The sequence below is a fragment of the Danio rerio genome, chromosome 25 (genome assembly GCF_049306965.1).
Source record: "Danio rerio strain Tuebingen ecotype United States chromosome 25, GRCz12tu, whole genome shotgun sequence".
NCBI lineage: Eukaryota > Metazoa > Chordata > Actinopteri > Cypriniformes > Danionidae > Danio > Danio rerio.
In genome coordinates, this window is record NC_133200.1 from 32,492,501 (window position 1) to 32,508,069 (window position 15,569).

The 15,569-nt window shown below is 35.2% G+C and overlaps 1 protein-coding gene across 2 annotated transcripts in view; it reads left to right on the plus strand.

Moving 5' to 3' along the window:
- The window catches only part of prr5l (proline rich 5 like), a 40,965-nt gene extending 25,658 nt beyond the window's left edge, over window positions 1-15,307 (plus strand). The window contains exons 5-9 of one of the 2 annotated variants that reach the window (XM_680728.10): window positions 4,623-4,680; window positions 4,798-4,889; window positions 4,983-5,117; window positions 9,511-9,631; window positions 13,260-15,307. In XM_680728.10, coding sequence (XP_685820.3) covers window positions 4,623-4,680; window positions 4,798-4,889; window positions 4,983-5,117; window positions 9,511-9,631; window positions 13,260-13,630 — 777 coding nt within the window. In that variant the 3' untranslated portion in view covers window positions 13,631-15,307. The remainder of the gene's footprint in view (window positions 1-4,622; window positions 4,681-4,797; window positions 4,890-4,982; window positions 5,118-9,510; window positions 9,632-13,259) is intronic. The other variant, XM_068217546.2, reaches the window with a different exon arrangement.
- The last annotated feature ends 262 nt before the right edge of the window (window positions 15,308-15,569 follow it).

Below are 15,569 nucleotides of genomic sequence, written 5' to 3' on the forward strand. Positions count from 1 at the left end.
TATGTAGATGTTGGAGTCTATTTGCAGATTTGGGTGTGTCTTGATGGTAAAATGGTTTTAAAACCCACACATGCACAGGAAGAGATGACACTTGTAGGAAACCACAAAACATCCACAAATACCAGATCTAAAATAAAAAAGAAGTAAATATTTATTTGTCAGTTTAATTCATTTTTAGAAAAACTCCACTCAAATACATAATTCATAATTCAACTCAAATACATCATTTTTGACTTTCATTTGTTTTTGTGAATTAATTACTAATTTTATAAAGCATTTATATTAAATCTTATGTTGAAATTTGTGTTACTTGAGTTGGAAACCTGTTTAAAGTGTTTTTACCGGCAATTTATTGTTTACTGCATTGATTTTGATTAGACTTGAGATTTGAGATTTGTACTTAACATTTTTTGTGACGTTCCAGTTAAACTGTATTTTGATGTTTACATTATAGTTAACGTTACTCATTTAACAGACTTATTTTTATCCAGAGTGACAAAAAAAGCAATTCATATAAAGCCGGAAATATTGGTGATGTGCAATACCGGGTTTATTACGCAATTGGATTATCTTTTTAAAATATTTTTTTTCACAAAAAAAGTATTTTCTCTCACACTCTTCTCTGAATTTCTTTAAAAATTGGACTTTCTTTCTTTCAGTTAAATCTCACAATATTCTTTGAATAATATTCTCACAATATTCTTTCTTTTTTTCCCGTAAAACGTTTTACATGTCCTTAAGTGATTTAAAACGATTTAAAACTATAAATGTTGAAATTACTTTTGTTTTTGTTTGTTTTTTTGTTTTTTTATGGGGATTTTCAAGTTTATATTTAAAGCCTGGGTAAACCTAAATGTTAATATTCTGTTATTGTTAACTGAAATGAAATGTATATTATTCATGCATATAACATCAAATTGAAACTTTAAGAAATGGCATTTACAGTGCTTAGCATATATAAGTACACCCCTTACAAATCTATCTTTAAATTCATATTTTTAATAGGAAGCTATACCATATTATATTTGTGCATATGAAATTAGATTAGTCAGTAATGAAGCCACATCTGTAGCTTATCGAACTAAATTACTTACATAAATGGTCCAAAAACTAGTACAGCCAAATCTGTGTTATAGAAAAATTCATTCATTCATTCATTTTCTTGTCGGCTTAGTCCCTTTATTAATCCAGGGTCGCCACAGCGGAATGAACCGCCAACTTATCCAGCAAGTTTTTAAGCAGCGGATGCCCTTCCAGCCGCAACCCATCTCTGCAAAACATCCACACACACATTCACACACACATTCACACACTATGGACAATTTAGCCTACCCAATTCACCTGTACCGCATGTCTTTGGACTGTGGGGGAAACCGGAGCACCCAGAGGAAACCCACGCGAACATGCAAACTCAACACAGAAACGCCAACTGAGCTGAGGTTCGAACCAGCAACCTTCTTGCTGTGAGGCGACACCACTACCTACTGCGCCACTGCCTCGCCGTTATAGAAAAATATTAAATACAAATTTAATATACAAATTTTATACAAATTTAAAATACAAATTTAAAAATAAAAAATACAAAATTTTTGCTTCTCCTGAAAAATCATATGTTTAATAAATTTGTTTTGTATAAACGCACTAAAATACATTGCCTATGTTCACTGAGAAATGGATACAAATATTCATTTTCAAAATGGGGTGTACTCTATGCTGAGCACTGTATATTATATTTCCATTTACGCAATTGGCAGATGCTTTTATTGAAATCAACGTGCAAAATAGGACAAACAAAGCAAAAAAACTCAGGTCAAACTGTGAATTTTGGGGGTTCATAAAATGCAGGTCAATAACTATCGGTGATTTAAGAGTCAAAAAAAGCATACCGATAATACTAAATCAATACCTGTAGCTCCTCACACCGCAGACTGTCATGAAAATGCTCAGAAATGCTTGTCTGTGGATTAAGCTTAAAATGTTTCATTTCCTGCAAAGTGTTTTACTTTGTAAGTACTCAGTATGTCATTAGGATCCACATGGACATGTTTTTGTTTGTTTTGTCTGTATTTGTTTTGTTTTTTCATCTCAAACCAATAATGCACAATTGGGATTCGCATCATGGCTGTGCAGCTGACAAAATCTGCAGCAACTGTGTGATGCTATCATGTCAGTATGGACCAAAATCTCTGGGGAAAATTTCCAGTACCTTGTTGAATCTATCCCACGAGGGATTAAGGCAGTTCTGAAGTCAAAAGTGGTTCAACCTGGTACTAGTAAGGTGTACCTAATAAAGTGGCCAATATATATAAATACACTTCTCTGAAGTTCTAACTTATATTGTCATGAAGTAATTTGTGTTTTCGTGTGAACAAGTTCCACTTGCATCTGCAAGTGTCATGATAAATGTTCTTCTTTATTTGAAAAGTAGGTATACTGTAAAATATATATTACTCCGCTTCTCTAAATTAATTAATTATTTGACATTAAATGTATGTACAGTATTTAAGCCAAGTATAATAAAATGATGGTAATTAAATGACCTAAAAATATACTTTTTCAGTGGAAAGTGATTTAATTAGCATAACTAGTTACACTGCTGCCATTGTGAGGGTGCACACCAACGCTCCTGTTTTTTGTTTTTTTTTTTGGTTTGACACTCTGCGTTAAAAATGGTTGACCATTGAGATTGGTGCTTTTGTTCACATGTCTTGACCTGCTGAAGTTACAGTAAAACACAACTTGGTGGTGCAAAATGGACAAGGTGAGGGCATTCCTAAAAAAAAGATGCATTGATGCAATATGAATGTGGAGCTGCTTGTGCCTGAACACAAAGAGCTGTATGGAAATCACTGATGCTTAAACGTCTCGTGAAGTGCTTTGAAATGTGCATATTTGTTTGATGTTTGACATATTTTAAACTGTAATAGGAAGACAGGGTGGGACATGGAGTACCTCCTCCCCTTTGTAAAAACAAAACATTTTGTTTTTATCACAGCTTCCAGTGTATGGCGTTAATAATATGCCAAAACAATCAGAATTTGAATTGTGTTCATTTATATTGTTAATAATCGTAATTTAATAAAACTGAATATTATATGCTATTAAAAATTGTTGCTTCTTAATTTGAAGTTCTTAAATTTAATTTGAATTTCCTAACTTGAATATTAAACATCTGAAATTTAAGACAACTGAAGTTTTTATGTCAGATTTCTAAAGACGTATTTTCAAACTTCAATTCTGAATTTATAGATTGCAGATGTTTGGTTTGTAAAAAATACAGTTTCAAGTTTTCAAAATGATTCGGAACACCAGATTCAATATTCTACAATTTAAAACCAGAAATTCAGATTGTAAAATTCAGATTCAGCAGACAGTAGGTCAGGTGTCATCAACAGGGAAGAGTAGAAGATCACCGAAAAGTCAAACTAAGAACTACCACTGCTTGATTCATGGTTATGCACAGGGTGCAAATTACGGGTGCTGGGGGCTTTAGTGGGGTCTGAAAATAGGTAAAAACGGGCGTTTTTTTTTCTACATACACCCTAATGTAAAATTAAACATGTATTTTAATAGCCACCCATAGTCGCACATAGAAGAGCACAATATTTCATGCTTTTATTGGTGCAAGAACGCACACTTCTCACCGTTTGACAAAATTAGCCAATTTATATATTAAAATAGGTCTTCTTTGAGAATCACATGTCTGCTGGGTGCAAACAGGATCTGGAAATCCTAGTAAATGCATAACTTTTAATAGCCTATATTTTAATCTAGGCTTGAAAAGTGCTTAGATTTTAGATAAAGTTATTCAAATGTAAATATTTTGCTTTCATAATGGCTGCGTCCGAAACCACCTACTACTCAGTAGGTACTGCATTTTAATTTAAACGTACTACTCGGCCATTAGAAAAGTATGTTCTATACAGTGTGAATGTGAAAGTATGAATGGAATTCGGACATACTACATCCACCATTTTGACATAGTCATGTGACGTACCTGCGTAATTTGCGTCACTTTACTCTCGTTCATGAATTCGCTCGCGGGGCATCATGGGATAGCGCAGCATGCATGGGATGCGCACTCCAGAATCTCGCTGGTAGTAGTAAGTCATCCGGGTACTTCTTACATACTGTTTTTCGAATTCTATGAATTCGGACATACTACTCGGCTCACATACTGATTTTAGCGTACTATATAGTATGGAAGTATGCGGTTTCGGACGCAGCCCAAGATTTATTTTTCCAAATAGTTACCTATTTAAATAAAATGTAAAAATATATTTTTGCTTTTGCATAAAATGTAAACTCACCGCTCATTTAAAGCAGCAGGGGAACAAATGTGACTACAAAAAGACTAACATACTGATAGCAACATCTAAAACATTATTTTTATTTCGCGAGCGCTTTAAGTCTGCCAGTTACCACTGACTTGCATTTAGTAAAACACCACAGTTACAGCTAAAAATATTTGTTATTATTCTACCAATAAAGTCACCTACTGTACATGTTTGATGGCCTGAAAGTGAGTAAATTAACAGCAAATTGTCATTTTGGGTTGAGCTGTACCTTTAACATTTAAAAAATAAACCCCATTCACTTGCATTGTACTCTTTATTTTCCAGGATCAACTCTTGAATAAGGGTCTGACGAGTATTTTAGAACAGATTCAGCTTCATGATGGTGAGTTTCATAGGTCTTATTGGTGAATTTCACACCCTGCATGTTCTTTAATGAGGTTCAATCCAGATGTGTGTAATTCAATCCTGGCTGCATTCTTCCTCCATTTCTCATGCCCAGATGAAAACCGTCTCCAAGCGCTGTCTGAGATGTGGGTGAGGTTTTTCACAGAGATCCTGCCAACTCTTCAAGCTATTTTCTACCCTGTGCAGGTATTAAAATGATCTCACCTACCATTCAAAGTAGTCGGTCGGCGTCAGGTTACAGACGCTATGGTGACTGATTTGTTTTGGCGGTGTTATTAGGGTCAGGAGTTGACTGTCAGGCAAATGGCTCTGCTAGGCTTCAGGAACATGGTTCTGTTAAAGCTTTCCTTGGAGAAGGTGCTTCAGGACTCCTCGTGTCCTTCTTCAATCACACAGATGCTGCTCATTCTGCAGGTAACTCCTCATTTGTACAATTAAGATAATGAATTATGTATTCATCTTGTTCAAGCAGTTCCAAATGTTTCTTCTGGTGAATAAAAAGAAAATATTTTGAATACTGTTTATATATAAAACGAACTTAATATTGTAACACTTTAATATTAACATGATCTTTTGATATTTTGAAGCTTTTGACATGCATAGTCATAAAAACTGTAAATTTTATGCTTGGTTTTTATCACATTATCTTCATTTGTGGAGGGTAAAATATGATTTTTTTATCTATTTATTTTTATTTTTTTATTTTTTTAATTAAATTATTTATTTTTGATGAACTATACTATCAAAAGGTTCTGAAGAATTATGTTTTGTTGAAAATAACAATATTTAGAGAGTGGATGAAAACAGCTGGCTTTTTATTTTCATAAAACTAGTTTAAATGCAACCCAGGCTCATTCTGAAAACGTAGTCCAGCAGACGTTTCTGGAGACTGCGAAATACGTCCTGGAAGGTACGTATGGCTGCATTTCATTTTTTTAAGCGAACGCTACGGAGCGGTGTGACGTCGTTCCCTTTCGCGCTTGCCGGCTGACCGCTTACCTCCGTGTGGAGGGCTTTCCCACTGCAGTCAGTTTGTCCGGTCAGCTCATCGTGTGCGTCAGCGAACTTCAGATGCAGAGAGGAGGAGTTGACAAAGGCGTCTGGGTTCGAGTCCGGGGAAGAGGGGTTCCAGAAACCAGGTAAGACAAAAACAGAATCCAAAAAATAAAGCGAACAAGTTCATAACAGGGTGAGAACGTGGTGAAATCCAAAAACGTGGTTAAAAAAAAAAAAAAACAGACGAAGGTTTTTCTTTTTCTAGACGGCATTTCTAAATTGTTGCTCGGGTTTAGGGAAGTAAGCGGGTGGGCGGGTCAATCTGTAAAACTGGTTGGGTTCAGGGAAGGAGGAGGGTGGGTCAGCCGATTGGCCGGTCGCGCAGTCAATCGTTCGCTCAGTCAGACAGCGGCCTCTGGTGGGTTGACGCGAGAACAGCGCGGGCATGAACTCGCCAGAGACGTTCGAGATACGAAAAAGTGAGCACAGCGGCCTCTCGCGGATTCGCGAAAACAAAAACTGCACAAATACATACCTCCCGGGACGTATTTTGCGGTCCCCAGAAACGTCCGCTGGACTACGTTTTCAGAATGAGCCTGGGTTGTTTAAATGTGTCTTAAATGCAAAAACTTAAATTATATTTTCTCATATTCTGCATAATTTGACAAAGATTTTTTTTTCACACATTGTGGACCCCATCATACACCCGGTGTAATAAAGCGCAAGATGTGTTTTGCGCAATTTGTTGCAATTTTCTGACCAGCGCATCCCTAATTTTCACATTTTGCGCCACGTTGCTTAAACAGCAAACCCATTTGTGCCACTTTGTGGACTCGTGAGTGTGCTGGTCTGAAAAGGAGATGTGTCAAGGTGCATTGTTGGTGTGCTGCTATTTTTAAGAACTGAAATAGACTAAGCCATTGGCCAACTAAAACCTGGTCTAATGTTCAGCTCCGAACAGTGCTTAATACACACAAGATGTACAGCAATACACAAATATCATTCATTTTCTATTTGTGTTGTCCCTTTATTGATCAATCTGTCACCTCAGCAGAATGAATCGCCAACTTATCCAGCTATGTTTTACGCAGCGGATGCCTTTCCAGCTGCAACCCAACACTGCTAAACACCTATACACTCTCGCATTCACACACGTACACCACAGCCAATTCAGTTCACCTATAACGCATGTCTTTGGACTGTGGGGGAAACTGGAGCACCCGGAGGAAACCCACATGAATACATGGGGAGAACATACAAACTCCACACAGACATGACCCAACCAGCACTTGAACCAGCAACCTTCTTGCTGTGGCGATTGGGCTACCCCCTACCCCACTGTGACGCTACACAAATATCTTTACAAAAAAATAATAAATAAATAATTTAAATGTTACAAAAAGTATTATTTTCTACATTAATATAAAAACCGCTGCCTTCATGCCTTCTTCTTGTCGAGGGGTCTTTTTTTAAGTTCATTCGTGACAATCTGCTTTTGTATAATGGTATTATTATTAGCAGTATTATTTATTATATGCATATTTAAATTTAATAAAAACAAGTTTAGATATGTCCACCTGTCGGCTTTTGAAGACATGTGCATCACTATATGGGGCATAAGAATAGGACGTGTGTTTGGATATAACTCCTAGTGTGTTTTTTTAACCACACTTCATTATTATTGCTCATTTATTTGTTTGCTGGGAATTAGAACTGAATTTGGAAATAGTTTTGAAGCTATTTTTTGCGCTTAACAAATGAAATTAAATCTGTAGGCTTATGGATGTCTTCAGTGGAGAGTGTACAACACGGTTCCTTTATCCACGAAAGTAAACAAGTAAAAAGTAACAGTAAAGTAAAGCAAAAGTAAAGAGGCCGAATGGAGGAGGCTCATTCTTTATCCTTGCACTGCAGATGCTTTGTTTAATTGTTTTCTTTATGTATTTATCTGCTTAAGTGTTCAGTTTTTCCACGTACAAATAAACGTATAACGTTTAATGCACGTTATACTCAAAACACACCCATAACCCATTAAGAGAATAACCACAACCCTGTTAAACCATGCGTTTATTTTCAGTTCTTAAATTAGCAAAAATGGATTCAGACATACCCTTAATGCTTTTGCACAATGCGCTTTAGATTTTGAGTCTAGGTCATTAAAATAGAACCCATGGTGTTTCTGGCATTTCATCTTACACCTTTCACTGACAATGTTGTCTTGCCTCCTTGGTAACCATTATTAACAATCCATTGAAAAATGTACAACTGTTATAACAGATTAAAATTGTTAATTATACTGCTATAAAAATGCAATAATATTAAAATTCTATATGGAAAGTTTGCTCAGGGTAAATTATAATTTGTGCACACTCACTCTCTCACACACACCATAATCATAATGTATTTTATACTATTTTAAAAATATGCGGTTCATTCCACTGTGGCGACCCCAGATTAATAAAGGGACTTAACTGAAAAGAAAATAAATGAATGAAAAAATGTTTGTTATATGACCTCAGCCTACGCCAAACCCTCATTTTAAACTTGTGGCAATTATTTTTAAGTCAAATTAATCAAATGTATACTTTTAAATGACTGAAATATCACATTAACTTCATACAACCAAAAAAAAACATCTTTCTTGTCTATATAAAATAAGTTTAAACTGCCAACTCTGATCTGTAAATATATTATGAAATATTGATAATTGCCATTAGGGCTGGGCGGTATGAATGTATATATCATTGTAGCACAATGAAATGTGTATCGTGAAATATTTTTTTTTTATTTTGTGTATACTGTGATATGTAAATAAGTGGGCGTGTCATACTGCCCAGTTCTAATTGTCATATATAGTTGAACTTTTAATAAAGTGTACAGATGATTATGTTGAAGTACTCTACACTTTTAAAAAATGCAATGAAAATAAACTATTTAACAAAAACTTAAATTAAAATGAATGAAAACTTTTACTAATTAATAAAAATTTTACTTAAAAAATACAATGTTACTTACAACAAAAGGGAAAAAAAGTTAACACAAACATTAATCGTTCATTCGTTTTCTTTTCGACTTAGTCCCTTTGTTAATCCAGGGTCACCACAGCGGAATGAACCGCCAACTTATCCAGCATATTTTTTACGCTATGGATGTCCTTCCAGCTGCAACCCATCTCCGGGAAACATCCTCACACACTCATTCACACTCATATACTACGGACAATTTACCCTACCCAATTCACCTGTACCGCATGTCTTTGGACTGTGGGGGAAACCGGAGCACCCGGAGGAGACCCACGCGAACACGGGGAGAACATGCAAACTCCACATAGAAACACCAACTGACCCTGAGGCTGGAACCAGCAACCTTCGTGCTATGAGGCGACAGCGCAACCTACTGCTCCACTGTGTCACCTACAACATTAATCAAATATTTGTTAGCAAAAAGTGTAATATAAATATGAGGATGCATATTGAAAGAACTGCATGAATATCCCCTGAGGGATGGTGTTAGAGAATACACATGTATCTCCTATGTACTTCTGTAACCTCGCGTGACATTTAAATTGACACCATGAAACCAAGTATTTTGACCCAGCGCTGAGTTTTAAAATATGGCTTGTTCATACAAAAGAAATCACTCCGTCTAGTTGCTGAACAGTGGGATCCAGTGTCATGCTGGAGGGGAATAATATGATGAAGCGGCAGATGCGTCATTTACTCCCACTTGTCAGCTGTGATGGGATTGAACCCAGATATTTAACCGTTCATTTACCAGCTCTTTATTGCATCCATGTTTTGTTTTCATGCAGGGCATTCATGAGCCCAACGGACCAACGCAAGAGTATTTTCTACTGGAGAGACTAGTAGAGATGGTTATATCGCCTTACCTGAGTAACTACCTCAAGAGGAGCCCGAGTGATTCTTCTTCAGGTGCTCTTTCATTTTATATTTTACTTTGCTCAATCTCTTGGTTTGGGGGTCGATTAGATGATGCTTACAATATACAATATAATATACAAATATTAATAAACCAAAACATTATATATTATATTATATTATATTATATTATATTATATTATATTATATTATATTATACTATATTATATTATATTATATTATATTATATTTTTATATAATATTATATAATATTACATTTTATTATATTGTATTGTTATATTATATTATATTATATTATATTGTTATATTATATTATATTATATTACATTGTAATATTATATTATATTACATTGTAATATTATATTACATTTTATTATATTGTATTGTTATATTATATTATATTGTTATATTATATTATAGTATAGTATACTATATTATATTATATTATATTGTAATATTATATTACATTTTATTATATTGTATTGTTATATTATATTATATTATATTGTAATATTATATTGTTATATTATATTATATCATAGTATATTATATTATTTATTACCTGTTTATTAAATTTTTTGTATTGTCTTTTTTTAGTTTTAAATACTTCAAATAACAAAATGTTTTAGTGGACAATGTTAATGTAAGGCCCCGTTTACACTAATAAGTTTTAGTAGTTTTCCTATGGTTACACCTTCTGTGCACAATACCCTGGAGTTTTCGAGCCCCGAAAACGAAGCGTTTTGAAAACGCATCTTTTCCTTGTAAGTTCAAACTTATTCATTCCTTGATATGGAAAACTCCAGAGGACAGCTTGGGTAAATCCTCAAAGGGAACAGTGTACTTTACAACATCATTTACATCACCCTGGCTTTGTTGTTTCACTATCTTAACAATAAAATAAAAACATGATATAGGGAACTGACTATTTTTATTTGGATGTTATCAGCTTAACAGACCAAATATGTTGAGGCGTTATGTAGTTACATATTTATATGACCGTCATCTTCACTATATGCATATTTATAACAAAACGGAGCCTATAACATAACTGCCTCTTTTTATTTTCATTGAAAAATAGGAAACATACCCTCTCTTTTGCTAATATCACTTTTAATAATCTATAATGACCATTATAAAAGTAAAACATACAATAAGTTTATACAATATACAGTTGAAGCCAGAATTATTAGCCCCCCTTTGTTTTTGTTTTTTTTTTTGTTTAGTTTTTTCCTTTTAAAATATTTCCCAAATGGTGTTTACCAGAGCAAGCTCATTTTTATAAGTATGTCTGATAATATTTTTTCTTCTGGAGCAATTCTTGTTTGTTTAATTTCGGCAAGAATAAAAGCTGTTTTTCATTATTTTGAAACCATTTTAAGGTCGAAATTATTAGCCCCTTTAAGCTAGATTATTTTTCGATAGTCTACAGAACAAACTTATTATGTTTAGAAATGTGTTGAAAAAATATTCTCACCGCTAAACAGAAATTGGGGAAAAAATATGTGTCAAAATATAGCTGTGTACATACACTTTTAATTTAAGAAATATGTTCTTTAAAACTAAAAACTATAGACATTTTAAAGTTATTTTCATGTATCTAAAACTATACACGGTAGTCTGTCCTGGCTGAAGGTCCCATATTACCAGTTAACCATAGATTAATGGAGAGTTATTCTCCTATTAAAGCAATGTTATTTTAAAGGATGATAATTAACCAATATTAACAAAAATAACTAGCAAAAGAAAGCCGGTGAAAAACATACCGTGTGTGATAATAAAAAGATGATCACATGGACACAGTTATTATTAATAATCTGTTCAAAGACTGGTAAAAGTGAAAGCGGCAACCGCTGCTGCTTACAAAAACATCTAGAGCTCTGAATGCAGCAGGACTGTGGATGCACAAGCACCGTTTTTATCCAGTCTATTTCAAAGAAAAAACATTTACGTTTTCAGGCACGGTTGCTTCATGCAAGGAAACGGGACTCAGGAGCTTTTAAGTTAATTTCAAGCCCTGGATTAGGTATATTAACCCCTTTTTGTGCTTGTTACCAAAACATGTTACCTGAGAACAAGTAATAGATTCAAAAGACTGAAGAGTTGTCATATAGAGACAAGTTGAGTTAAATATCATCTTTAACAACTATAGTGAGATTAGATCCAGCGGTATATCCTTGATGAACTGTCTGACGTGCGCTGCTCTCTCCTGAGGAGGTGTGCTCAAAGCACTCTCTGACTACCTGAGCACAAACCTCTGCATACGCTGCAGCGCATGCCAGAGTGTGTGGTCACGTGATGTGTGTTTTCAGCGGTGTAGTGTGGACTGAGATGTTTCAAAAGCGATAGATTAAACGTCAGTGTGGAATGTTTTCATTCTAAAACACCATTTTTAAACTAAAACATATTAGGGTAAACGGGACCTAACACAGTGGTTTCCAAAGTGCGGGACAATGAGGGTAGTCGCTTGTTCATTTCCAAAAAATCCAATAAATTTTATTAAACTGATAGAATGAACATATTTCATCCATAACCTACAGAAGATAAAAATAGAAGTAATAGTTACATTAAAAAACATCATGCAAATAAAAAGCCATCTGCCGTTCGGTTTTTTATTTTTTCCATTGAATTGTGACCCCTGGGAGAGATTACATTACATTAAAGACGCAGCAATAGCGTCTAATGCAGCAAACTGATTTTATGGCACTAGATTAAACATTGAAACATTGAAAATAAATATGGGCCACTAAACATGGAGGATAGTGTCAGAGTGGAGGTCTCCAAAATAACACTAAGATTAACCTGGGCCTATTAGTGTGTGCAAGGTTTGTACATTTATAACAACCTATAAGTATAGTGGGGGTTGCAACTTGTCACTGGCTATTTTGGTGGTCAAGGGCTGAAAAAATTGGGAACCCCTGATCTAACATATGCGATATTGAATAAAAATAATAAATACGATTTGTTAATCATATTTTAGTATCATTTGACTCATTTTTGACCAAACTAATTAGTATTTTTATGTTATTTTTGTTTTAATTGTTTATATTTGTGTCATTTTTAAATAATGCCTATATTAGTGTTTGGTTTGGTTTTTAAATTAACCCAATTAAAAATTAGACATTTTCTTGCCTCCCAGCTGAAATAAAATATTTTGTAGTAACCTACACACCTTTTTCAAGAAAATAATCTTTTTCAAGGGATTTTATAGGGAATAAATCAATATATTTATTTACATATCAAGTATTCTGTCAGATTTTGCAAAAACTTGTGGGGATAGTTCACTCATAAAATGAAAATGCTGCAATCATTTACTCACCTTTGATTTTTTTCCATACTAGTTTGAGTTTATTGTTTATTCTGTGGAACTTTAAAGAAGATATTTTGAAAAATGTTGAAACCCAGTAACCAATGACTTTCATAGTATTTGTTTTTTCTTCTGCGGCTGTCAATAGTTACAGATTTTCAACATTCTTCAAAATATTTTATGTGTTCAACAGAACAAAAAAAAATGGTATAAACCATTTCAAAGGCGCGTAAATGATGGCCGAATTTTCATTTTAAGGTGAACTATCACTTTAAGAAACCGACAGATTTATATCATTAATCTTGATCTAACAGCATCAAATCTAACCACTGTCATGATGATTTTGATCTCCAGAGGGTAACAGACTGGTTAACACTCCACACCTCGCTCAACCCGAGATTATGGTGACGCATTTTGCCCACGAGTCCTTCCTGGCACCTCTAATTGAACACGAAGGTGAAGCCTATTTGGAAAGGACTGCCGGTGTGAGACGCCACACTGTCGCCAATGTGCAATCGGACATCCAGCTCCTGACCATGAATAACAGGATGCACTCAGAGAAAGTCGAGGTCAGTGGGACATCCAGAACAACCAAGACAGAGAGCAAAAGGACACCTAAGACTCCTTTCTGCAGCGAACCTGCCTTTTTTGACTCCCTGCCAAGTGGCATGGAAATCCGGCGAGGCCAAAGCAATGCAGAGATGAAGTGTGGCTTAACTAGTTAGAAAAGCGTCACTATCTGTTCACTGCAATCTTCTAAAGTCAAGATAACTGAGACAAGCTAGGACGTGTTCCTTTAACACTAGAACCGCCATGAGGTAAAATTGACCCATTTCTGTTTTCAGATTCACACATAACAAAAAAAAAAAAACTGTAGAAACTACCACAAAAAGTTCCAGTGAAATCGAGATAAAGTTTTTTGGATGTTAATATCAGTATGCCCCTGATAAATAAAGTGATTAAGCTGAAGGAAAATGAAGTAATGAATATCAGTATGTTAGCCTAAAGGATATCTATGAGTTAGTGTGCTCCAAAACATTGACAAATGTCAATATTAAGAACATTCATTCACTTTCTTTCAGCTTAGTGCCTGAATATCAGGGGTCACCACAGCGGAATGAACCGCCAAATTTTATATCATATGTTTAATGCTACGTATGCCCTTCTAGACGCAACCCAGTACTGGGAAACACCCATACATTCTCATTCACACATACTCTATGGCCAATTTACTCAGTTCACCTTTAGCGCATGTCTTTGGACTGTGCGGGAAACCCTAGCACCCGGAGGAAACCCACATGAACACAGGGAGAACATACAAACTACACATAGATATCCCAACTAGACTCGAACCAGCGACACAGTGTGTCTGAGCCACCATGCTGACTATTAAGAACATATAACCCTCATATAAACACTCAAAGCTTGCAGTTTCTTCATCTGACCAAACAAATGCTCTTTAGCATTTGACATGCCCTGCCCCCTTCTTTGCTATTTGCACTTGTGCTCAACCAACTGTCACCGGCAGAGTTGTGATAGAAATGAAATACTATTGGCCATTTTTTTAAAGGGGGAGGAGCCCTGTCTTTACAAGACAGGCCCGTAACTCAACAAGACCACCCCTTTTTCAAATCACTATTGCCCTTATTTTTTGATGCGGAAGTGTGCTCATTTTTGCAATTGTTTTTGTTAACTTCCGATTTAGCTACCTATGGTATAAATGATAGCAGAAAACCGTCAAACGACTTGCTCTTCAAACAAGTTTGTTTACGACAAAGTAGATTATTGTAACTAGAAAATATCAGTTTGCAACAAAAATCTATGGAAGTAAATGAGACTGGAAGTCTCGAGCCAAGAATAAGGTCAATAGTTACTAGACATGCCCCTTACTGCTGATTGGCTGCAAGTGTGTTTCGGGATTCGGTCCGACACTGTGTCAAAAATATTCCTTATTAGTAGTGCAATACATCCCAATGGAATATGTCCTTAAACACACTAGAAACAATCAAATGTAAAGGTTTTAGTGGTATTTGTATTGAAAATCTAATTTAAAAGCTGTTAACATTACACTTGCATTACCAATGCAACAACTGGCGCATTTGTATTACATTCCAAAGAGCTCTTTTATCAGCATCACAGTGGAAAACTTCACCGACCTGATTTCACCAAGTAGGACATGTTCCTGGATTAATATCTGTGTTGATCCTGGAACAGCATTCCAATCAGCCAATCAGAATTAAGGGATACATTTACAGTTTAAGTTTAGGCACCTCTCCGTGGTTGTTATGCAGCATCTATTCTCCTTTTTTGGGATTTTGGGATTAATTTACAGTTATGGTTGGGTTTAGGGGTAGGGAATAGGTTTGGATTACACTTTCCAACAAAAATTATGTTCTAGGACAGTGGTGGCCAAACTCGATCCTGGAGGGCCGGTGTTCTGCATAGTTTAGCTCCAACACTAATCAAACACACCTGCTTATAGATTTATAGTGATCTTGAAGACACTAAATAGCATGTTCAGGTGTGTTTGATTAGTGTTGGAGCTAAACTATGCAGGACACCGGCCCTCCAGGATCGAGTTTGCCCACCACTGTTCTAGGATCAACATAGATGTTAATCCAGGATCGCATCGTACTTGGCAAAATCATAACGTGTGTAAAATGA